This window comes from Cottoperca gobio, chromosome 13, assembly GCF_900634415.1.
Source record: "Cottoperca gobio chromosome 13, fCotGob3.1, whole genome shotgun sequence".
Classification (NCBI taxonomy): domain Eukaryota; kingdom Metazoa; phylum Chordata; class Actinopteri; order Perciformes; family Bovichtidae; genus Cottoperca; species Cottoperca gobio.
Genome location: NC_041367.1, coordinates 15,015,952 through 15,042,598, shown reverse-complemented (window position 1 = coordinate 15,042,598; position 26,647 = coordinate 15,015,952). Strand labels below are relative to the sequence as shown.

Sequence of the window (26,647 nt, the reverse complement as noted above, 5' to 3'; positions counted from 1 at the left end):
AAACATTTCCATAAAACCGAAGATGCCCTCATTTCTGCTTAGGAAGTCATGGTGATACAAGTTGAAACCCATGTGACAGATGAGACATTATCTGTGTTGCTAAGTTGGTTTAAACATCTGAAAATCATATTCCTTTTCCCTCCCTAATCTACTTTATCCTTGGTTCCCAGAGTTCACCTGGATGCAGCATTATATTGAGAGCAGACAATGTTCCTAACATATCCATGCCCACCCAATGTGAGGTATCGAAGGTACCTGAGGCAGGGGGTGGAGGCTCTGCAGGCTGATCCACAGACAGCTGTTTGAAGACAGCGTACTTATCAGAGGACGTGATGGAGGCGGACGAGGAACCAGACACTGGAGTCAGCATGGCAGGCGCACTGCAGGCACACAATAGCTAAAGTCAGACATCAGGAAAAGTGAGGTTCAATAGTAGAGTTTAATCCCTATAAACTGATTGAACACACTTTTGCTACAAAGGTGGGTCTAGGTGGGTTTCAAATTGTGCTTCAGTTTTTTCAAATTCAAAGTCCTTTTTATAAAGTGTTTAATTTATCTTGTTTAAAACCTGTACCTTGCCTTAAACCAAGTACAATTTAAAGAACAATTTGACATTTTGGGAAATATACTTATTTGCTTTCTTCACAGTGAGATGAGACGAGTGGTAACAATCTTCTCATCTCACTCACCAGAAAGCAAATAAGTGTTCAAGTTTTTTCCCCAAAAGTCAAGTATCCCTTTGAATGTTGTTTCCTTATATATGCATCACCAGCAAATCAAATAATATGATGACCATTTGTGTTATGTTCTGCTGCCCCTGTTAACTAAATTGAAAATACATAGGAATCTTACTTTACATTGGAAAAGTAGCCCGATATAATGACATGCTTGAATCAAACATTAAGGAAAGCTCACTGTCCAGCGAATACAAGTTTCCTCAAAGCCCTTTTCTCTGCAACACATCTGACAGGAAGTCATGTCTGCCCGATCAGGCTGGCAAACCAACATGAGCTTTTGAGCTTCTCATTTAATTAGACAGCGATCTCAGGCTGTGGGGAATTCTTCTTACATTGTTCAAACAGTCAGAGTGTATGTTTTCAGCGGAGAAATAAGAGGATTTATAAAACGCCTACGCCACTTAGATGTAAGATATTTTAGTTCTGCTTTCTCTTTGTCTTACAACCGATAATTGCCTTTCAGCTTCCTCTCTGTGAAAGGACGGTCTCTCCATACAGGCTTGGAAAATAATATAAAGAAATGAGCTTATCTACTGTCCACTGAAATGAATTCATTAAGAGATGACCCAAACTCACTGCTATTCTAGAAAGGTTATAATGAGATATTAAGACAGTGACTGTATGGTTTCCAAGATAGACAATGTGAGACAAATATTATGCAGAATAGCTCAGCTATAAATAGCCAACGAGGGCTTAGACCCTCTTAGACCCTCATCACTGCAAACTTTTACATCGTTTCTTCGGAAAAGAACAACGAGTGTGAATGTGAAACGTGACATAATGAAATAATGAGGAACACAGAAGATGTACATTTCCTGTAATGTACACGCAGCATAAGGTTCAAATCAGACGGTGAAAATCTCAAACAACTTTAAGCTTTAAGACATTGCTAATTAGGTAACCTGGAATGAAAATTGCAGTTTGCAATATCTAAATCAAGAAATAATTCATGTTTATGCCTACTCAGCATCTCCACTGCACTCACAACCCTTACCTGTTTTGATGCTGAGGTGCGATGGTGGTGGGGAAACTTCCACCTGACTCCCCCTGAAACTCAGTGAAGGCCTGGTCTCCTGCTCCTGCCTTTGGAGCTTCCTGGAAGTCCTGGAAGTCATCGTCATCGGCTTTGGTCCCCTGAGCCAACAGCATGTTAGTGAGCAAGCTGTGAATTATGATCAAATAAAGGAAAAACAACTAAGCGCATGACCTTATTACCTGTGCAGGAGGGAAACTGGCGATGAAGTTATTAGTGTTTGAGGGAGCTGGAGCCGGTGCTGTGGGTTTCATGGTCATGACTGGTGGTGCTGGTGTGGGCATGCCCATGGCCATGGAGACCGGGGGTTTGGTCATCATGGGCTGCTGGTGCTGGGGCATGACGGGTGCCATGGCCATAGCCAGGGCAGGCAGGTTGGGCACCGGTGGAGAAGGGAACTGACTGAGGATTTCCACATTCATTGCTGGGAGGCCACTCTGAAACAAAGGAAACAGGTTTAAAGGATATGACTTGTGATATTTTATGTTTTTTTTATTGTCAACAAATCTTATGAAAAGACCAAAACCTAAAAGGAATTCCTCTGTGCTATAAAAACGTAATTGTTGTCCAAAAACTATTTAAAACACAGAGGCCGGTGTAACGATCATGAGGTTTATCATGGCGACTTACTAACGCTAGCTACTTCTGCTATTATAGACACAACAAACAGTATTTGAAAGACCAAATCACTGTCCTATATTACCTAAAACTACAGAAACAGTTGGCTTCATACACCCAGATCTATTTTAAGGAAAATTGTAGTACATAACAAACTTGGAAAACTTAATCAATTGCTAACCACTAAAAATCTCCCCACTCTGACACAAACCTCTGGCCACAAGTCTTCAAAAAATACATTTGAAATGAGAAAGAGCCCTAGTCTACAACTAATCCAATATAAAATGATCTAAAGAACACACACCACTCAGTATAAATTGCACAAAATCCCAACAATGTTCACACTGCAACCTCGACACCAGACGACACTTTATTTATCCTCAACTGAACTTCCACCAAAACACACACTAGTTGGCCTAGCTATCGCCATGAAGACAATCCTTACAAACTGGAAATCTTAACAAACAAACATCAATCCTTCAAATCAAATAATGGAAAGTAAGTTGATCAATTAAATCGTTCGAGGTGTCACGTCCCAGTGGCTAGTGTGAACCCATTTTATTTGATGCCATGATGTATTCACTGAAATAAGAAAAAAAAGACTGATGTTTGCATATAAATTATTCAATGCAGTAAAGTTCCTTTTGAACAAATGTCCCCGGCAGACGCAAACCTTTTTCCCCTCACAAGAGAATGCACGCTGTTGTGCTTGCGTTTTAAAGTTCTTTAAGATTTACATCACCAAAGGTGTCTTATTATACCTCGCATGGAAGCGGTGGCATGCAGTCTTTCGTGATCTGCTTGCAGATTTGCATCCTCCCAGGGGTGGTGGTGACAGGCCCAGGCTAAGGATGATAAGAAGCCTTCTGCCAAACTCGGCTGATGGGGACTAAGCCATATATTCGGCTTACAATGCTTCACAAGCCCTGGGCTAATTCATGGTGCTGCCTCGTTCTCCCCATTTCTAGCTAAGCCCGTCTAATTTCAGTGTGGAGTTTATGGCGAGGCTCTGTGAAAGCCACGGGGGATGATTAGTGAAGTCGTTCTAAAGGGATCATTTGTTTTGACTGTGTTTACCTGCGCCACACCAATTAGTGCAAGTACAGTATAAAGCTCCTCCTTGGTCAGCATGCCAGGTGTTGTGCGGTTGGCTGACGCCCAGATTTGCCCCAGTGCTTCCCTAGGAAGACCTGATGACATCAGTATTGGGTAGAGCTTGGCTGTGTCTATCCCTGCTGGGGTCATGGTGAATTCAAGAACCTTCTGGAACATTTCTAAGGAAAGAAAAACATGGGAGAATGGAGAGATAAAAAAATGTAATTTGACAAAAATTGTAATGTCAAATAAGAATATCTGCTGTCATGTGTAAATATTTACCTGGGATGAGGCTGTCATTGTAAACCCAGGCTGGCAGCATGGGCTGGATGTGCTCTTGTTGTGGGTACACGCCAACACCTGCTGTCACAAGCAAGCAAGCAAACACACACACACACACACACACACACACACACACAGTTAGCCTTGCATATGATTTGCCAAGCCTCTTGGCAGCTGAGTCCTGTTTGTATCGAACTCAACAAAATAGTCCATCTGATGTCTGGAAGGCTCTGTGCAGAAGTAATGCGCTCCTGCACTGAATCACAAGCGTCCTGTCACGTCAGACAAGTATAAATCAGTCTGTAAGCCATTTCTAGCTTCAAGGAGGGGGGAGAGACATTGCCTGGTAAGAAATAATAACTATAAATCGGATTTAACGGCTGACATTGCCCTAAAAATGTATTTTACAGGTTTTAAAAAACATTTAAAAAAGAAGAGAAATGGTTTGTTTCCAGTCCCTAACATGGCGTTTTTTAAGTCTGCAAGTCATCGGTTTTCTCCACTTTGCACATAATACACCCATCAGTCGTGGGCAGTTAAATAAATCTTATTACAAATCTCCCAGGTCTCCATGATGCGTCTCTATATTTCCCTCGATGACACGGAGGGGCACGGACACAGACAAACAAATAATAGCACAAAGGAGTAGCTAAGTGGCATGCACAATCAGCCTTGGATTAGGTTTGGGCTCCAGTGGCATCTGCCAATCCATGCGCATCCCTGTTAAACCAAAGCAGTCAGCATGCGCCAGAGGGTGTTACGCAGCGGGGGAACACAGAGCAGCTTATTGAATCACAGGTTATTACTTCAGGACCTCAAAAGACAAAGTCCATTTCCAAAATGTGTGCAAAAAGCGGCAACATGAGAAGGCCCCTCTCCCAAGATTTGTGACAGAGGTTTAAAGCGGGCAGAAATAGGAGCAGAGACTTGAAGGTTGAAGATGTAAAGACACCGGGGGCATACCTCAAAGACACTGCCATTCCATAATAGTCTCAGAGGTGAAGAGGATTTCATTTCAGAGCACGTAGGCTACAGCAGTGTGATGATCAGTCCAGAATATGGTAACCAATTATGACTCAAAGAGATAGAATAGATTAAGCTGTTGCTAAAAAAAAAAAAAAGGTACACAATTATTTTGTCAGGGATAGAAAGAGTGAAAATATTTCCCCAAGGACGGAAAGAAAACGACTGCCTTGATTGTGTGCAGCAAAGCAATGGAGAGAAGAAGAAGAAGAAGAGCTATGAAGTCTAATAAACAGGCACTTCTCTCACCACTGTCACTACTGGTTTGAGGAGACGAGTCAGCAGCTGATGGGGGGGCGCTGGGTGCTGACACCGGGACCTCAGGGAGCTTTTCTGCGATGAAGACACAACTCAAGTCCTCAGGGGCCGCAGCCCAGTTCCTCGCTTTAGTGCTGGTGTGAAACTGGGTTGAAACTTTAGTTCTAGGACCCATTTCAGCCAAACTCTGCTTGGATTTAAAGCTAACCTGTGCCGTCTTATCAGCAGTAAGATCGTATGAGGAGAATAACTTCTCTTCCAGGGACGGGCCTAGAGGGGTGAATGAGGAACAGTTTTCTTGATAACACACACATACTGGTTATACACAGCAGTTTAAGTTTCCTATTTCTCTGAACATAGCTTGACAGTAACACTTGTTGCTATAGGGGGATTAGGCAGATATTTACTAAACATGTGTGGCCCTTTTGTGCTTTATATGCAATTTCAGTTTCTTTACTAAAGAACCACTACAACAATAAAAATGGTGTCTTCAAGCTGCAAAACATATTCTTTAAGTCTCACTCCTCCTTGTCAGAGGCAAGCGATCCTGAGGCTATATAATCTGCTTATTCAAGATGCTAAACAACTAGGTCAGAAATGTCTCAGAGGCTTGGGGGATGACACTCGATGGATGGCTAGCTATTTCTCTGGACAGAAGGTGATCTTTCTGTCATTCATAGTTTAGAGGCCGAATGTTGAGCGAGATTAGATATCAGATGACACATGACAGTCTTCTATCAAACCACAAACACATTCAGTTTCAATGATGGATTCAGCTACTTCATGGTTAAAACCTACTGAGACACATTCTCACTTTCTAATGAGGAAGCAAGGTGAGTTTCTTATTGATTCTGCATCCTTGTTTGCATAGTTTGTAATGTCTGGTGGCTTTAAAAGGTTTAGGTAATGAGGCCAGGCCATCTCCTGTGCTGGCTGCATGCTCTCACACTGCAACGCAGGCCAAAACCAACCCAAAATCCAGACGTGCCATTGACAATATTCAGCATCAACAACAAAAGTTAGTTCAAAATGAATAAAAATCCTTCGGATTCATTCAGTGACGTGTAAATGGTTGAGTATAAACTATGACGATGGGAGGGGAGGTGTCAACAAAGAAAAAGGAGTTACCTTGAAATGTAGATTGGGAGCTCGTGTTGACAGCAGAGTGTTGGGTGTCAGAGGGAATGGACACAGAGGCAGGGAGGGACTTAGGGAGGGAAGAGGGAGAGGAGGAGGACAGACCTGCCTTCAGGGAAGGAGATGAAGGTTGGACTTGGGCCTCAGAGGACATTTGCAAGTTGGAGAGAGGGAAAGCATTTAGAGGACCCTGAACAAAGTCACTAAAATCGTCATCGTCCTGACAGAAACCTGTTGTGGGGGCAGAGGATGAAGGCTGGACGAGGGCCTGAGAAGAGAGGCCGAAGGTGGAGGAGGACGGAGGGAAGGAGGCGGGGGCATCTACAGGCCCCTGAAAGTCACTAAACTCATCATTATCCTCGGACAAAGCTGGGGGGAGGGAGTGAGTGGTGACAGGCGCGTGTGGTGGCGATGAGTCTGCAAAAATGAAGAAATAATGATGATGGCACAACACATGACACACTACAATGGAGAATGAATTATGGCCTGCACATTGCAAGAGTGAGATAAAGACTATTTTGTGCAAGATCAGAAATTGTAGAACTGCAAATTCAATGCAGCATCGAATAATAATTAGATTCAACAACAAGCTATTTAATGAAACTACCGGTACTGATTATTAAAACTGCCAGAATAATGACTCAAAACAGACCCAACCTGTGGGTTGGGACCTCTCCACTGGATCACAAGATAAATCTGAGGGGTCTTGAGATTATTAATGGGATAGGAAAGAAGAAGAAGAAAATTGCTCAACGACATAAATGTATGTTCTTTTTTTTCTGACTTTTCTCTCATTTCTGCTTTTTCTTATGAGATACTGGACAGTTTCAGCTCGTCGAGTTGCGATAATTAAATATAATAATTCACAATAATAATTCACAACTCAAAGACATATGAAACCTGTGATGAGGAGTCACTACTAGACACCAAAAAGGTTTACATTGCTTCAGGCTACGTTTGATAAATGCAAAACTACAATTTTCTGAAATGCACAGGAATATGTTAGGTGAGGGAAATCTATAGGGGTAAAACACTGTTCAGAACACTGGGTTTCATAAATAGATGTATTGATCACATAAAAATAAAGACACTACTAAAACTTGTTAATACTGAAAGGTAGAAATGACAATACTGACAGGTGTACAAATGAAGTGAGAGACAATTATGTGATAAAAGAAATGTGATTAAGAATCTGTGTATAATACTCAAACAGAAAATCCTTAGTTTGGCTCGTCTGGTCGTCAGCTGGGCAGTCATGATGCTGACATGACTCTAATCCAGGTAATATTGTCAGACGGACGCATTTCAACAGAGAGCACTTCAGCTGATGGAGAGGAACAACAGGAAGAACATCTCAGGGATCAGAAGTAAAAGCGTTGAGGTAAAGGTACCTGTCTTCTTGGTCTGTGATGATGGAGTGGGGTGCATCTTCGCGTCTCTGCTGAAGCCATCAAGGTTTCCTTTGATTGCCTCCAAGGCATCATCGCGGCTCTTCTCTCCTGTCTGAGTAAACAACGATAGAGGATCAAGAGCCCATAAGGGTAAAAAGATGAGCAGTGGACATGCCGTAAAATAAAAAAGCAAGAGTAAACACGATGTGGAGAGACACTCACCTTGGGTTTGACACTGCTGAGCAGCCTTAGCTTCTGTTTCTGCTCCTCAAATTGTCTTCTTTTCCTGTCCTCCTCCAGCATCTTCTGCTGCTGCTCCAGACGTTTTCTAAAGGGCAACAGGGGACCAACGTTATATGGAGAGCAGAGTAAATAATAACCATAAATAGGTTGGGGAAAAGGGCAAAATATTTGGAGAGGAAGGGGTTTTGACTGTGTAAAATACAGGGCACTTCATCATTACATACTGTACATAAAAGGAGAGGAAGACAGTAGAATGTCCTTAAAACAGTAGGTCCTGTCTGCTCGCATTAATGGAGCTCATCAATCAAATAATTACTATTGTTTATTGTTTAATAACTTAAATAACATTTTTGGGTATAGGTTTGTTGGTAATTGTTTTCCCTTATAAATGAAATGCTGGATACATACATTTGTGGAAAATATGGGCGATATGGTCAACATCTTCAATCCCAATATAGGTCATTTCATATATCGGGTAATTCAATAAATAAATAGAACATAAAGTCAATAAATACCCCATGTCTAAATATTTATAAGATGCTGGTTAGGCCTTGGGGAGGAAGAACAAAATCCAGCCTATCATACTCCATCTATTAAGTGCGGAGGTACTCAGCTGAATATATTGCACACATGCAGGTGAGAGCATTTATTCTTACACACAAATCAAAACAAACAGGAACCATGATATTAGTGTTAAGATGTCTTACTGGTGCTCCTCTGCCATTTGCTTCTGCATGTCCGCAGTGTACTGGGGTCCAGCAGGTCTCATGCCCATAAACTGTGGCTGACCCATGAACTGCATCCCAGGGGTCTGCATCCCAATAGCCATCCCTCCCTGTTAGACACGACAACAACAAAAACATACAGACAGCAGCTGAGAAATCTCATTAGCATTCCTACTGTAACACTCCTTTCACTTGATATTAAATGCTCACACCGAGGGAAAGCGATGCAATGCCGAATGACATTATTGGACTTTAATCGTGTTAGAAATCAGCAAGCTGCAATAAAGTCCTCTTAATGTGCTGCTGTTTAAAACAAGCAGTTAGGGTCAAGAAGAGCTTTAAATCCAGGCCTCCACAAGAAATTAAATCAACACAGCAGTGTTTCAGTACGATGTATTCATAAAAGGAAGCCCATATTAGGTTTGTAAGAAACACGCTAAATGCATATGCCAAATCCCTAAGAGAACTATTAGAAGGACAATTTCACCTTAGAAAACAAATAGAGAATGCATCAAGAATATAAATAAAATGTACTCCAATACAGATAAACAAGCTCACCTGCATAGGGATGGCTCCTGGGGGCATCTGTCCCACAAAGTTCATTCCCATCATGCCCTGCATGTTCGGCTGCATGACCGGAACCATAGGGAAGCCCTGCTGTTGCTGCTGTTGCTGCTGTTGCTGCTGCTGCTGCAGCTGCTGCTGCATGGGTACCATGCCTGCAGAAACACACACAGACACTGTTCAGATACACTGTAGACATGACAAAGATTAAAGTATTTAATTAATATTTGAAACATGACAGTAAGCCTGGAGTTTGGAGAAAAGTCTGGAGTTTGGAGAAGAAAAAAAAAATAACTCCAAAGTCTGGACATGATTCAGTATTGCAAATCAATTTCCTGGACAGCTCGAAAAATACACAGGCTCAGCAACAACCAAATCTGTTTTTCTGGTGGCAACTGTGACAGCTTGGAGCAAAACAAGAGGATCGAGGGGGGGAAAAAATAGAAAAGTGTCTGTTTGTTTTCACAGATGCTGTGTGAGCTGACAACCGGAGCTGAGCAGCCAGCTCCTACTGGAGCCTCCAGATGAGTCACCATGTTACGGCTCAACCGGGCTGAATGAGTGGCTTGTTTAGGTGGCTGCACACAATCTACTTAGTCTAGAATGACATTGCTAATGTGAGCATGTAATGACCCCTTAGAGGCGATTGTCCCGCAATGGTGTGTGGAAAGTTTATCGCGAGTGTTACTGCAACGAAAACTAAATATGACGAGCATGCACAGCTGAATGATGGAGTGACTAGGGTATGCACTCCAATGTGCCAAATCCTTGCTGCTACTTACTTCTGCTTTGTGACTTACGGTGATATTAAGAAATAAGATTAAGTGATAACAGGAAAATTAAACATCTATGCTTAATCTTTAATGAGTGAACCCAGTACTGTGTCATTGGTAACACCCGACAACTGAACATGTTCTGCATTTGTGTGTGATCCGTGAAAGTGCGAGTTGAGATCTGAATCAAAATAAAATATAAATGATCTAATTGTAAGTATCTTGTTTCATCTAAACTGAAAAGAAAGGAGTTTCAAAATCTGTTTTTCACAGTTTTTATCCAAATATTCTGATATTGTGCGGGATGATCAATGAGTCACCTTTAAAATGCAACATCCTACGTCACTGATCAAATTCAAATTCTGAGAAAAGAAATCGACCGTTTGGAGAAATAGAGGTAATAATATCTGCAGCACAATGACTCACCTTGTGGCGGTCCCAGGCCGCCTCCAACAGGATACATAAAACTAAAGGAAGGGAATAAACAGAAATTCAGGTAATGAGAATTAAAGTGAAAGTAAAGAAACACCAATATAATATTTTTAGGTTAGAAACAGCATTATGTCCCCCTGCAGCCATTAACAATGCAAAGTATAAAGTCATCAGTACTTCATTAACTTTGCGTTCCACACCCATAACAACAATAAGTGGCATGCGATCAGTATAAGAAACCTTTGTAAAGTGAAAACCATGACTGCTCTTGACTGCTATAACAAGCTGGTAACCGCAATCAATATACAGTATATTATATTATACTGTAATATTATATAACATAAATGTAAGAGGTAAAGCACTTGGCCGAAGTAAATGAAATTTGAAACTGTATTTGACTAAGTATGGTGATTTCTTCGGGTCAAAAACAGTTATCTCTTTAAATTATTTATTTGGTTCCATTGTGTATTTAAGTGTAATTCCCGACCTGTACTGTAAATGCTGTAAAAACATAAGAGGACATGTATGAATTTGAAATGACACAGCTAAACAATAAATAAAAGCACTAAACCTGATTGGTAAAAGGAATACATTTGTCCTATATACTTTTGATGCTGGTATTCATTAGCATTGAGACTTTTTTTCTGTAAATTAGTTTCAGTTTGTTCAGTAAGACCAGATTGGAGGTGAATTTTCAGACAGGGAACCTTTAAAAATGTAACATTATTGCCCAAAAGGCAGCAGAAACGGTGCAGTTTAGTTTCCACAAACGACTTGGACGCTGTACTGAGAAACAAGCCTTTAGGAAATAATCAGAGGAAGTCTCTACATGACGGCCAAGTCTCTCCTAACCAGAGCCAACCCACACAGGCCTTCAGCTATTTGTCAAATAACTTATTACAACCCAGTTCTTCAGGCTGGAGCTGATAAAGCGGAGACAAGCAGAATTAAGACGGCTCCTCTGCGTCCTCACGAATGACTCAAAGCTGAATTTGAGCATCACTAATCCAATGGGTGAGCAACATTATCATATTGATAACTTTACCAACACAACTGTGCTCACAAAAGGGAGGCAGGGAATTCATCATCAGACAGTTCAGGCATTTGCCAAAGCAATTACCAACTCCCTGTGGCAAATAATGAATAATTTAGGCCCTAGTTTGACTTCGACATGAAAAATGTACTTTTGGAGGCTTTGTCAATTCATCATTACAAAGGAAATGTGTATTTATGTACAGTGCACGTATGGAAAACTGTACACTAGGGATGCAACTAATGGTGGTATTCAGTATCAATTAACCATGTGACATCTTCTCATTACTTGTTTTGTCTGACCAACAAACCAGAGATATTACATGTACAGTGATATTGAACAGAGAAAAGCAGCAAATACACATAGATCTATTTATTTGAGAAAGCTTGTACTTATTTTTAATTTTTGCTGATAATTGACTTACACAGAATTAATCAAAAACTAATCAGTTCAGCTCTATTCTAAACGGAGCTTCATACCGCTATATTGAATGAGATGCTCTGAAAAGCTCTATAGTAACATCACTAATGTTTAGATTCAGTGATTTAAATGACAGTATGGGTATAAAAAGGAAATATTGATTTTGTTTCTAAGCCATTATTTAAAAACATTTAACCTATGAGCAAAGAGAAGAGTATTGATGTAAAATGGCCTTAGCTTCAGTCAGTGATGATGCTCGACTTGGAGGGTTTCACACTCACATCGGCTCCCTGTAAGACTTGCAGCTTAAAAAGCTTTTATAGGAGCACTACAGCACTGCTGCCCGCCATCCGGCAGCAAATAACAGGTCATGGCTGGGCAGATTAACATAGGAGATAAGCAGTGATCGCAGCTGTGGCTTGTAAAAGGCCTGTAATCATCCGACAGCTATTATCAGTTGTTTTGAAAGCCGACAGACAGACTGCAAGGTCAAGGTTCAAAGTCATCATCACTGAGGAAGCTAAAACAGGAATTATTTCATCTTATTCTGAAGCTGCTCTTATAGTGGAATATACAGTAATAATATAATAATAATGATGAGCACTCCTTCAAAAGGGAAATACAGACTGAGATGTGAGATGGAAAACTGAATGACATTCACTGAACCCATTATTAGAGCTCAATCACTTAGTTGAATTTTATCAATAAGATTATTTTACAGGAAGTTAATCTGCAACAATTTAGATAATTGATTAATAATCAAGTTAAAAATAGGAAATGTTCTCCAGTTCCAGCTATTCAAATGTAAGATTTTGCTTCTTTTGTCCGTTTTATATATATCTTGAAAACTGAATAGTTTTTGGTTTTATAATATCTGGTTTTATAATTCAAATTCATTAAAATTACAACGCAGGCTGCGATAAATTATATATGTTTTGTCATTTACCCAGTTATTCATGAGGTCTGACGATCACATGGCTTGTTGAAGACATGACAAATCTGCATGCACGGAGTCATCATCACATGACACAATTTAATGTTAATCATGCATTTGTGTCACTGTGTCCACAGGAGAAATACAGCCACTGCATGATTATTCATTGAATAAAAATGTACTCCAAACACCTACAAAAGGTAGCTTCAGCTGTCAAACAGGGTTTGTAAACTGCACTATTGCTCCACCTCCTGGCTTTCCACTCTGGCACTGCTGACACCTTTTTATTTACTGTTGCTGTATTATCATGTGTGGCAGCCAAAAGCACTGCACATATTATATTTAAAATGGAAACAAATTTGATCATGCTACAGATAACAGATGCACCAGGCTAAAAGTATGACTTTATGTGACAGACAGTCATCTCCCAAATAAAGTTGAGACCCTATTAGCATCAGTGAAAAAGTGGTACTAGTTAAGAGTGACCAATATGGAAAAAATCCTAAGTGTGTACATGAATGTGTATGAATGTTCTGAGAAAAAAATCAGTTGACAAACCTTTTATGGATAAAGAAAGGACGGTCTGTTTTTTTACTAATCCAGCAAATCTAATATTATACAGGCCAAGGTACTTCATTGAATAATGCAAAAATCTTGTAAAAATCCAATATTGCTATAAAACAGTCCTGCTCATTGATTTGAAACATTGCCCACAATGGCCTTATATACAATAGTGTACCCAAACATGCTAACTTTTAACATGACATGTCTAACAGATGACACATTTATATATTTTCTTACACTACATTGTCATCCACTGTGCCTAAAAAGGTGAGACCTGATCAACAGTAGTGACAAAGAAGTAGTGCCACATTCCTGTCTGACTGAATAATCAAGTGATTTTTTTGTCAAAAGTTGCCAACAAGTGCACATTAAAAAAGCAAACAAAACTGATCTACCACAAAACATTCAGTAAAAGTCAAAAACTGTCTACCATACATCAACATACTATTATTACTTCGAGGTCTTCACATTACACCTGCTTTTTCCAAAAGCACAAACTCATCTACAGCCTCGAGGGCTTTGGTTTCACCGGTCAGATCAGTATCACCTGGCTAGTCGAGATGCTTGTAGCCAGAGCACATTTATTATTCAAGCTGCTCGAGTTCAGCTTATGAAAGAATCATGAAGCTGCATGCCATCATCATACTGATCAAACAAGACACCTGCACATTCCTTCAACATTTACAACTATTTTTAGGTTAGAGATTAGGAGTATGCATGTGCTACTGTGTGATACAGTAAATATGTATTCATGGAACTTAAAGTAAAGCATTATAGCTGCTGAAGAGCAGTTGTAGCTAATGTTAGAAGAGAAATTCCTAACTCATTTAGCAGCTTTTTGCAAGATCTTCCCATCTGCTTCATTTTCTAAAATACTCAACAGTGTACCTACATGATACTAAACACCCTCGTGGTAGGTTAAATCATGTAATAGTAATAAAGTTGATATGGCCAGATATTAACACTGTCAGCCGTCCAGGGGCCTGTTTGCACAGGTGCTAGCTAGTTTTCTGACAATGCTATAAGAGAGTAATATCTATTTATTTTCGATAAATATCATGTTATACCACCGGGTACCGTGAGCTGCAAGCACAATAATGAGTACACAAGACATGACACGTGTAATTTGTTAATATACGAACACTGTAGCATTACTTTTGGTCAGGCATTGACAGGCAGCAGAACCAGCTAGCTAACGTTAGCTTCCCCCAGTAACCAAACGTTAGCTGTGACACCTGACAACCATCTCATCTCCTCACCCTGCCCCCGACAACAAAAACAGCCTTTAATCGCTGTTTTTGAGACCCTTCTTTGTGATTAATGTGTTGCTAAGCGGCACTCAGAGGCGGATATTTCATAAATTGTTTACATTTTAGCGACAGAGTTTATTTTTAAAGGCTAAAATACCTGCCGCCTCCCCCAGATCCTGGCCGCAGCGCCATCTTGATAACAGCAGTCAGTCACTAGTAGGAAGATGACGTCAGCAGTGACGGAGATATAGAGTTTAACCGGCCCTGAACGAAGCCTCTCAGGCTCAGCTCCTGCTCCTGCTCACAGGCTGATTCTCAAACTCCACCATAGGCGTAGGATCATTTCAATTATTGGGGGGACACATATTAATCGGGGGTCAAACACTTAATTTCCTGCATTCTGGAAAAAAATGCGTGCCTTCTCTGTATCAGTATATATGATAAAAATGTCTTGTATGTAGGCGCCAGTAATAATTTTTGTGGATCAACTTTTCTCAATTAATGTAATCGTAGCTGAGTCACACAGGCGCGATTTACCCTTCACATTGTTGCATCTATGAGTCATGTTATAGAAGTTTGTCAAATTAAAATGTTTTTATTTGGGGGGGGGGGGGGGGGGGGCAAATGCATGTGTTCTTAATACTGAGGAGGATGCATCTGCTGCGCCCCCCCTCCCTCAAAACCTAGCCTACAAATGATGAATGATATATTTCTAGTTTTAAATACACACTCTGCTTTAATAACATGTATGTAACATCCATATATAGGGGAGAATGGGGTAAAATGAGCTAGTGGGTAAATTGACCCACCCTCAGTTTCTAGGCAACTGTACACATTTGTGGTCATGTGACCATAAATTTCATTCATTTCATTTAATCAATAATACTTGAATTATTCTTTATTATAAAATTACAATATTGAATATAGAATTTAAAAAACAAAAATGTTTTATGTATATATGAACTCTGACCCCTTTTCGCTGAGACAAGCTAGCGGGAGCAGCTACGATGGGGCGTTTTGTATGCTAACTATTTTCACAATGATTGGGAGGAAGAATCATTTTTAACATTAAAAAAAAGAAAGTGTGTGTCTCATTTGCGGGGCAACGGCAAAGCGGCACATTGTGGAGAGACTTCAGTAGGCCTACGTGTCACAGAGGCTCCCATGCTAACTAACTAACTCCCCAGCTGCAGCACTGCGGACAGAACAAGCCGAGAGTTAAAGCAGCTTTGAGCAGCAGCATCTATTTTCACCAGGCCGGTGAATAAGTCACAAAAAGCTTCATTTAGAGCTGCACATGTGTAATAAAGAACAAGAAAGCCTATTTATTATGATTATTATTATTAATGATAATATTATCATTAAAGGTGAAACGTGCAACTATGTTATTCAGGAAGTTTGTATCAAACAAGTAGCCCTTCGTATTATTCAGTACCCTTGAAGTACCACTCTCAGTTTCAAAAAGGTTGGTGACCTTATAGCATATACGCCATAACTACTTCATGTAAAGGAAGTAATCTAGTACGCTACTTTACCAATTCAATAATTATTGCTTTGCATTATTTGTATTTGTAAATATAGCCATTCCTGCCCATTCTGCCAAGATCTGCAGCATAACCTTTATTTATTTGTCTGTTCTTCTTCTATTTGTTTGTCTTTTGTTGGCATTTGACTCTGTTTTGTTTTCCTTCTCATCGTCTCTGTTTAAATGTTTTAATATAGTTTATTACTGATGTAAAGCCTTTGTATTTGAAATGTGCTGTACATATGCCTTGCCTTTGCCTTTGCCTTTCATTTCCCACAATAACTAGTCCCTTTAGTTGATGTGTTCGTCAATTAAATAAATAAAAAGGCATAGGCTACAATAAAGACATGAGATCATTTAGTCACTTAGTTTTATTATAAGTAACTGATCATTGAACTTCTTGAACTCCCGTTAAAATGTTCTTCCTTTCCTTGCTACCACCAAGTTATTTACTTCTAGGAGAAAAGGGGCAATGAGCGAAAGAGGAAACAAGTAGAAAACATGGCAAATTGAACGCAATGTAGAGCCATAGTGGAGTTTTAATAGGGCTTCCGGTGGAATCGCAATGCATGCTGGGGTGGCAAGCCTAGAAAAGTGAGCACCAACTCCACAAGGGCCGCCATATTGGATTTTTTCTCTACGTGTTTACATTGTATTTAGGTTATTCTTCAAGCGTGTTTACTTTGTATTTGACTAGTTTTTAGTGTCATCGCTCTTCTAGTTATGGGATTTGGACACCGACATTGTGTGGTGAAAGGATGTTCAAACAGTGGGAAAAAGCTAAATAAATGGGCAGAATCTCATTGTGAGCTTCACGATTGCAAAAATTGCGACTGCAAGCCCCCATTCGAACTATTACCATTTCCAACAGCACTAAAGAACAAAGACAGAAGGCTAGCATGGACCAAAGCTGTAAAGAAACAGGATTACAATGGGAAATCTTGGGAGCCCAAGAAATCTTTGTGGATTTGCAGTGAGCATTTCATGCAAGGAAAACCAACAAATGAATTCCCTGATCCTGAACCCGACCTGGGGTATGTAGTCTATCTACTTGATTTCTATATATTGAGTTTTTTAATAATTAACAAGCACAAGTTAGGTATATATTTATAATAGCTTACCCTGCAACACAATTGCAATAAGCGATTATGATATCGCCAGTTTTCTTGACTGCGCAGATCCATGCCGAATGTGGCGTATGGGAAACTTTCATTGAATGAGAACATTTTGCTTTCAAAAAGCAATACTCAGAATCTGTGAGAGGACTGAAAGATATGTTTCAACCAGCCAGAGTCAAACAGTCTAAATGCTTTGCCTTCTTTGTATTCGTTCAAAGTTTGTTTATGAAACTCGACATGGTTCCCTGGGAGGTCAGACATTAAAAATAATGTTATATCGCTGAGGTATATCGGCGGCCAAGAAGTCATGCTGTTGTTTTCATTGACCCAGCCATCCTGAAATGTCAAGGGATCAGGCAAAAGCTTAGTCTTTTCTTTTTCTGTGATTGAAATTCTTTCGTTAGCTGTTGGTTGCTCCTCAATGCCCATCTCTGATGCAGCAAACACCCTGGCAATAAGCTCGAGTTTTGTTCCTGAAACCTTTAAATTCCGCTTGCGGAAAAATACTTTCAAAGCTTCGACTTTCCACATCTGAACCTCATCAAAGAACAAAACTCAAGCTTATTTCCAGGGTGTTTGCTGCATCAGAGATGGGCATTGAGGATCAACCAACCCCCGTCGCACGGTGAGCGGTAAAGCAGAAAACCTATGGGAAACACTGAGGTCATAACAAAGCTTGTTTCTCAGTAGTCTCTTAACACTTTCTCTAGAAAAGCTGTTTATCATTATGTTTTGCGTTATCATGTTTTATTTATTAGTTGATTGAAGCTGTGCTGAGGCAAGTCTGGTGGTGAAGAAGTACTACAGGAATACCAAATAATAGAAACATTAAAAGATGCCACAAGAAGACAAATGGTTAACATACTGGTAGCTCGCAAGATTGAAAATCGAGTGTGTTTTTTATATTGTTTCATTTGTGCCAAATAACTGCATGCCCATTGTGCAAATTTTGATTAGGAATTTAATATCTCCTCTCGGGCACATCCCCACTAAAGCTATAAGAGAAGAGTATGCTCTTGGGATAGTGATACTCACGTAATAATGGCTTTATCTCATTATATTCAATTGGGTTCAGTCAGAATGCACATAAACCAACTCACCGTTTAAACCACACCCTGGACCTTGCAAAAAGTCCAGTGTTGAATTAACTCCCAGTTGATTTCAACACTTTTTCAGGGTTTATATAGGTCCACACTTTTCAGAGTTAAATGAACACTTTCATAATAGTTAAAACACTGTGCCAGAGTTCCTCCTTTAACTCACAAAACAGAGTTAAAGTAACACTAATTAATATGTATGTATACTCTCCCGGACTACCTGTGAGGCAGACCACAGGGCACAAGATTCCCATACAGTTAAAAAAGTGCTGCAATAAAAGTTATCTTCCAGCAGATGTCAGTGTTTAGCTTGTTGGGAGCTTTGTTCAGTAAAGTAATACACATACAGTATACACACAAAGGATCTCGGCTCCTCTTTATGACAAAACCTGCATGCAGTTGTGTAGATATGTCTTGAGAGACTTATCAGTTATTATTTTGGAGTATAATGATAGAAATCTGTGTCCTGCATTTCCCAGCAGATGGAGTCAGAAAACAAAATATTAAAGGGTCTGCGACAACTCTTCTGCAGCACACTTGACCTTTCAAACCATATATTTCCAACTGAATCTCCCTAAAGTAGATAACACAAAGTATAAAGTATAACATAACATATTCTGTTTCTTATTGTTCTAGCTCCTAATTACAGATTATAAGGCTTGTGTTGAGTAAAGTTTTTAAACCCAAAATGGCTTTTTTTTTTAATGGCTGCGTGATTTTTCTAAACACAAATACTCTTTCATAGTGTTTCATACACATTTTTCCCCCTAAAATAATAATTTTAGTATATCTATATATTTTTTGGGTTTCAATTTTAGTGTGGCGTGTTTGCAGACTTCCCCAGGACACAGTTATTGGGAACAGAGAATATGTCCGTAGCACATGTCTTTAGATTTTACATATACATGATGTAGTATTTATAAATGTGTTTGTTTGTGAGCCAAGACAATGATATATTAATGATTTATGGCAAAGACAACAGCAGTGGCATTTGCACTTGCACTTAGACATCCATTGTACATTTTAATAACATTATATTCATGTAGTAGCCAACATCTGTTTTCACTTCACCTGTTGCACAGCAAGTGTCTATTTCATTCTATAAGTACATTTATTTGAAATGTGTCAGAAGTGCACATTTTTATTTTTTATTGTTGGCTGTATTTCATGCCACCTGTAATTATACCCTAATGTCTTGTCCAACATTTTTACCGGCTGCTTGAAGTATTGAGGCCATTGTGCGTCCTGACAAAGTGATTCAGTTTGCAATTTCATTGTTACACCAATGACAAGGTGGAGCTACAAGGAAAAGCCTATCTCGCATTGTCTCACAGCGGCTGTTGTTGTGAAAGATTTACAGCTTAATGAGAGCAGTGTAAGGCAGCGGATGACAAGCCCCGCTGCTATCCATCACCTGGTCTGCCCTCAACCTTTCCTATACCTCTGCTCTATTCAACAGCAATGATTCAGAGTCCATATACATGACATAGGGACTAATGCGGCCATGTAGGCTTCAGATCGACTCACAACTAAAGGAACAACTGCTCCATACTTTTACAGATGGAAGTCTTGGAGAGCAACATTTGATTTGTACAGTGTTTCAAGTGATGAAGACAGTGAGAAGAGGTTCTTTTTTTTAAGGTTTTATTTTCGGTCCATTATTGTGATTCTTTCATTTTTCACTTTCACATCCTCACAGCCAGTCTCACAGGACAAAGCTGCAGCTTCCATTCAGGACACCAAGGTTGTGTCCTTGGTAGTACTTTCTGTGAATTTTGTGGGTTTATTATTCACTTATTTAAGTCCAACATGAGTAATATGGCTATATTTGAGAATGTTCTCAGAAATTGTTTGTTTTATTCAAACTACATTTCTGCACAGTGAGACTCAAACATCCACTTTTTGAGTGGAGGACTTTAATTATCACCTGTATGGTTTGTTTATGTTTGCTCATTACAACAGTTTGGAATATTTACTGCTGCTCTTTATTGCTTCTATTGAGACTCATTAAAAAGACGATTTGGCCTCGTCAGTCTCCTGTCCCCTCCTCTTCCCTGAGAGCTCATCGTGGGCTCCCTCCCTGCTGTGTGCGCCGGGTTTAGCTGGAGGCCGGCCGACTCAGTCAGTCCGTCACGTCCCCTCGACGCTTGGATCTGGACTGGCTGTGGGCAGCCCCCCAGAGAGGAGGTCCGGCGGAAAAGGTGAACATTAACCCGGGTTCCATTCTGGGCATCCCACTACTCCCCATAAATCATTAACCCGTCCAGCATCAAGCCTGTGACAGCATCAGCATGACAACATCAATCTGTCAGGATTCCTCTATAACAGGTTTTCAGCCTCAGATGCAAATAGAGTGAATTTATGCTCTGGTGAATACAGACTTTTCCCCTGCAAAGAGATCTGTAACACATCATGACCCTATTATTTATTGTTGGTTTATTTTGTATAATTTAGTTCAGGGAAAATCCCCCATGAAGCCATAAACAAGCCTGATTTCTCTGGTATTTGTCTTGGATAGTAACAAAGGGAATTTTCTCATACGTTTAAATACGTCTGGCATCAAGCACATGACAGACTGTTAAGGCCTGTGAAAGATTTATCACAGTCTAAGGGGATGCTCCTGACAGCTGTCTCAAGCTGTAGATGAAATATGAGAGGGGATTGAATTCCTTTTTATAAATTGCCTTCATTGAATAATATATTTTTAATCTTTAGTGACACCCTTTTGTATTTCTTTTAATCAACTAACATGTGGAATATACACTCACATTTTTTTTGTCTTTAAGACAAAATGAAGAACATATGTTTAAAGTGGAAAGTGAGACATATTTTACTTTACTGAACAAATTTAGGAGTGCCAGTTTTTCATGAAATGGTTCAACAAAACGCTGAAATATTCAGGGCAGGTGATCAAAAATTGGAAAAAGTTGTTTAAGTTTTCTAAATCCTTAAAGAGAAGCCACGACAGATGATTTTATTAAGTTTTTACTCTGATTTGTCAGTACATGAGTTTTTCTTTTCTTTTAATCATCAATTGATTTATAAAACATTATATTATTACAATTTTAAAATCTCTATTGCCTCCAACTTTGTATGCATGTTCACACTTACTTTAATGCCTTTTAATGTTTAAATGTTTATAAATCACTTTGAAAATGTATGAAAACTGTATGAATTGTGCTGTATTCTGTAAACAAATTTGTATTTGCCTAATACTACAAATAAAAATAAAATATATTATATAATATATATATAAAAATATAAACCGGTACTGTAATATACAAACAAGCTCCAAATCATTCAAGTATAGATTACAGATTTAGTCAAACTAAAAATACTTCTCACATATCATATTAATGTTTAGAAAAAGTGAATGCTAATGAGCTGAATTGAACTGAATGAAAAAACTTGAGATCAAAAGACACCAATCTTTTCACGCGTCCAGCCTAACTGTCACTGTAGGTGGTGCTGGTGGCGATGTACGGTGAAGGGTACTGATTGTTACTCTGGAGGCCTGACTGATCTCCATGACTGTGCAGGAGCACAACAGAGGCCTCCTTGATGGGGGCTTTTGATGGAAGACTCCTGTCAGAGCAGCTCCATACATGTGTATGTATTTCTCCATAGAAATGGTTGGCGTTAACTCCGGTCGCAGTGACCAATTAGCCCTGGCAGAGAGTGGCCTCCTGACCCTTGACCCCTGCTGGGTAGTCTTATCCATTAACCCCTTGGGCCCCAGCTGGAGTTGATGTAGTAGCCTTTCTTCTGGCTCTGCTAAACACACGGCCACATTCACCCTACAGCTTCCACTTTCTGTCTCTTTGCCCCTATCCTCTGTTCCCCGGGTGTCAGCTCGCTCCTCGCGTTGACCTCTCGAGTCCTCGACCACACTGAATCTGTTGGTCCACCTCCATCATCACCACTCTGCTGCAGCAGAGTTACACTCTCTAACAGAGCATCACCTCCATCGTATGTCCATTTTGTGTGCGTCGTGTCCTTTTCTTCTTGTATTTTTAGTGAATGCTTTCACTGAGGTTGTTTTATTTATTGACTCCCATCATTTTGCTGCTATTTTTCTACCAAACTATTGAGGGTTTGTTGTTGTAAAAGGGAATGTATGCTCGGCAACCATAACTTGTATCAACAAAAGTTAAAGCATAATTTTGTGTTGAGTTTGGGGACACCTGTGGACAAAAGCGGTAGTGTTTACATGACCACCACCGCCTCCTGTCGTAAAGGTCTTGATCCTGGTAGCCTAGCACGTGCATTTGTTTTGGAATTATAGTGCAAGTATGAGATATAGTATAAGGTGCAATGTACTGAATGTTGTCCTTCAGCCTCCTCTCTCACAGAGCTGACCACCCCGGCATGTTGCACACACTGAAAGAGTGTCAGGGAGAAACATCTGCTGTGTCCCTCCCTAAAGAGGGCTTCAGATGATTATTGTTGCACCATACAGTATGACGAAGCTCTCAATCAAACCTCTTTACTTCTTGTTGTCTTTGTTAATGCGTCGAACAATGGAGGAGTCATCGGAAAACTTTTGAAGGTATCAGTGATAACAGTAGCTGTATTTATTGTTTTATTGAGTTAAATTTTACAGCACATGTCTCGTAGTGTTAATGCTGATTAAGAGGCTTTAACTTGGCCTGAGCGCAAATGTGTTGAGACTCAGAGCAGGTTCAGAGTTTAATAACTTAATAACTAAATAAAAAGTGAGTGAGTTTGATTCATGGGTGAAGGAATAAAAACACTTTTATTAAAAATGTTATGTTTTGACTGACAGAGTTTGCCCAGATGAACTTCCTCTTGCCAAAGTTGAGGCGGCATCAGTCATGACCTTCTCTGTTTTACGCTCCACTGCCTGAGAGTCATGCCAGGCCTCTCACAAGAGGTGAAGGGAGAGTCAATGATCCTGTGTTCCCCCAGCTACGGAGGAGGTGACGATTATATTGTTAAACTAAATGAGTAGTGTCTTGAAGACTTCCTGGAAGATGATAGCTGCCCTGCACGTGGACAAAGTGCAGTTCTGATCTTTTAGAGTTTTAAGTGTGTTTGTCTCAACCCGGCTCAAGACTCGACAAAGGAGAGCAGTCAGAATTACATAACTAAAATGGAAATGAGTGTAACGACAAACTAAATATAACTGCAAACTGGAAAGCTGCAGAGTTAAATGTGACAAGATATTAGTTTTTACCTTCAGTTTAGTTATCAAAAATATTCCCAAATTTACCAAAACTAATGCAATTAATTTCCTCTTCTTAATCCACATTACTGCTGTGGGCTGGAATTCCGAAATGAGTAATGGTGCCCCTTACTGAAAGACATGGAGCAATAAAGAGTAATTTATCAACCTGGAAACATTATTTTCCATAGAAATGAATTGTCTGAGGGGTTAACACAGAATAGCATGTGGCAGCTTGTTATAACTTTGCTGTAATTACTTTAACATTAAGCGTGTGTAATGTATAAAAGTACTGGAGTGACAGATCTGTTTTGAGATGGACTTCTAAAAGAAGGTTGACTGTATTTAATCCAAAGTTAAATGCAAGGTAGAAATATAATTAATCAATCAAAACCCTTAAAAACGGACTTAAAGTTTTTCCTGGTTAAACACAATCTCTTCCCTCAAATGACAAGACTTACAATAAAGCACATGGGCGATAAAGCTTAGAGAATTAAATAAATATCATATTATTATCACAAATTGATCAGCACAAATAAATTGTGTTTAGAGCCAGAAAAGTCTTTCATTTCATTTCTGACAGTTGTCCAAGAAGCCGCTAATGAATCAAGCTTGTATTCAAACCCTAATTCTGAATTAAATGTCATGAGTTCAGTGTTGTATTTCAAACTCTAACAGATGGTAATGAGCCTTCCAGTGTTTCAGTTTCTTTGAGAGAAAAGAGTAAAAGAGACATGGTCAGATCTGTAGAGGCTTCCTGGGTCTGAAAATCAAAGGCCTCATTGAAAACCAAATAGAGCAACATCAGTGGATTACAAGGCTTCAAACAGCAGGACTCCACGTGGAGGCTGCAGGTCAACGCAGGGATAGAAACGCAGAGTTAATGTATTCCCAAGTGATTAAGTTGTGACTTTTCTTTTAACATCATGCAAACTTTAGTTTTTAGAGCGGCTATAATGGATCTTTTTTATTTTATTTATAATGTTTTTGTATGTAAGCAGAACAGGGCAGTTATATCACACTTCATATGCAGATATTACGCAAATAATTCTTATTCCAAGAATTTCTTTCATTTCCAGATGTGAGCGCTGAAATGCATAACCAAACTCTTTCTTCTTTTATTAAGAAAATCTGAATTGATTCATTCAGGTTTCACATATTTAAAGTAAATGTAGGGACTTTTTTGCATTTCCTATATTTTTGAGGAAATCCTGTCTTCCTCATATACAGATTTAAATATGTACAGATGTTGTAAATAAATATTTGACACTATAAGTAGAACAAACAGTTTGCCAAGATACCTCCTGAACAACTGAGCAGGACGTGAAATATGAAATTAAACTCTATAGCTACAGTATGTGATATTGTATGTTAAAATTAAACAATATCTTGATTTCATTTAAATTTGTCCTTTATCTTGATTTCAAACCACAATAAAATGAAGCTGAGTGTCTTGTTATTACAAGAGCTGCTATAATGACAACTTAATGTATATATTTGTTTTTACAGGGGGCTCTGTGTCAGTACCTGAGATAAAGGCTGAAATGAATTATGCTATCAACATGTCGGGTTCAATGAACTTGTTGCCTTGAAATGTAGTGTGCACTTTAGATCTATGAACTTCAAAGAGGCTGTTTGTCTTATCACGCAGCACCAGCACCATCTTTGTAGAGGCTATAAACAGTTTTGCAGAGATGGATAGGAACTCCTACTGCACTTAAGTACACATTTGAGGTATTTCCATTTTATGTTACCCTTATATGTACTTCTACTACACTACATTTCCGGGAGAAATATTGTACTTTTCTTCTCCAATACAAGTATTTTACAGCTATTAGTTACTTTGCAGATTAAGGCTTGACATGACTTAGAAACATACCGTACGATAAATATATAAAATATGTTTAATATGATTAGAAAATATGATCGATTCTTCTAAATATATTATAAAAAAATCTCAAAAGTATATCAGATAGTTCAATCTATCTATCCATCTATCTTACATCTTGCACATAAAATAAACAAAACCATGTATTCATTTTGAAAAAAAAAAACTTTTACTTGAAATATCAACATTTTCTCAGAAAGTATAAATAATGATTTATGATTGATTCAATTTTTATACAAAAATAATACATTAGGAGGAGAAAAATAAATCACGTCCTATCACACAAGTATGAGTGCCCTCTGATCAGATGGCAGTAGATGTGCCTATAATAACAGTCACAAACCAACCAACATAATAATAACAAATGTAATGACCTAATATTGAACAGGAGACTGGATCTGACACTTATGAGACGCCGTGTTCGAGAGTCGAAATGACCTTTTTGTCTCATAAAAACATGGGTAGTTATAGTGATTCTTGATGCGTGATGTGGTCCCCATCGCAACCATTCTCATCATTGTTTAGCTAAGTTAACAAACTGAATCTGAACCTGTGTTCGGACAGAACTTTGCATATAAAGTCAATGGATTAGACGTGACTTTGCCTAACAGTACTAATAGTTTGGGGGCGAACAAACAAACGTTCCAACGGCCAAATTCCCGATGAAGGAAGTTTGCCTCTGTACGAACACACCTTGGTACTGTTAGCGTGGGCGTCTGTACCCACAGCAGCTGCTCCTCTCCCCAACATTTCTCAGTCTCTGTGGATTCCTGTATGATTAGAGCAACTGCTGTCACAACACTGCCCTCTTATATGTGTCTCTCCTTCACAAAACACCAGACTAACATGACTGTTTTTGTTTCTGAATACTTGTCAATATTTTTCATTCTAACCCCGGGGGGTCCCGCTGCCATGATTTATGATGAGGAGTTATTAACAATATTTGTCCTATTTGGTATCTCTTCACATTGAGGCAAGAAGTGGGAGAAGGACAAGGAGGAGGAGGGAGAGTCCCATTCCTGAAATTCACCTGAACCTGTGTGCAAACACCACAGAGGGGAAGGGCCACAGTTGAAGTGTGTGAGTCAGTCCTCCCTGCGTACATTGCAGGCTGACTCTTATTCTTTGGCATATTTGTCACATATATACATCCATCTGCTTTTGTGTTATTTTACAGGCAGCTTTATCAACAGCAACTCCAACAGGCCTGTATATACAGTATATATATATATATATATATATATATATATATAATTGTTGGTGACTTCACTAATAGTGCATATTCATTTCCAGTCTCAAGTGTGTGGAGTTCTGTGCAGAAT

The 26,647-nt window shown here is 39.3% G+C and overlaps 1 protein-coding gene across 8 annotated transcripts in view; it reads right to left on the bottom strand.

The window, feature by feature from the left end:
- synrg (synergin, gamma) overlaps positions 1-14,715 on the bottom strand; it is a 32,589-nt gene extending 17,874 nt beyond the window's left edge. For 3 of the 8 annotated variants that reach the window (XM_029445586.1, XM_029445589.1, XM_029445588.1), the window contains exons 1-13: positions 14,670-14,715; positions 10,306-10,346; positions 9,101-9,261; positions 8,525-8,652; positions 7,797-7,902; positions 7,575-7,686; positions 6,175-6,600; positions 5,038-5,316; positions 3,766-3,846; positions 3,466-3,662; positions 1,953-2,207; positions 1,732-1,871; positions 256-380 (exon numbers count right to left, since the gene is read on the bottom strand). In XM_029445586.1, the coding sequence (XP_029301446.1) occupies positions 256-380; positions 1,732-1,871; positions 1,953-2,207; positions 3,466-3,662; positions 3,766-3,846; positions 5,038-5,316; positions 6,175-6,600; positions 7,575-7,686; positions 7,797-7,902; positions 8,525-8,652; positions 9,101-9,261; positions 10,306-10,346; positions 14,670-14,704 (2,086 nt within the window). In that variant the 5' untranslated portion in view covers positions 14,705-14,715. The remainder of the gene's footprint in view (positions 1-255; positions 381-1,731; positions 1,872-1,952; positions 2,208-3,465; positions 3,663-3,765; positions 3,847-5,037; positions 5,317-6,174; positions 6,601-7,574; positions 7,687-7,796; positions 7,903-8,524; positions 8,653-9,100; positions 9,262-10,305; positions 10,347-14,669) is intronic. The other 5 variants (XM_029445592.1, XM_029445594.1, XM_029445587.1 and 2 more) reach the window with 4 other exon arrangements.
- Positions 14,716-26,647: the final 11,932 nt, after the last annotated feature.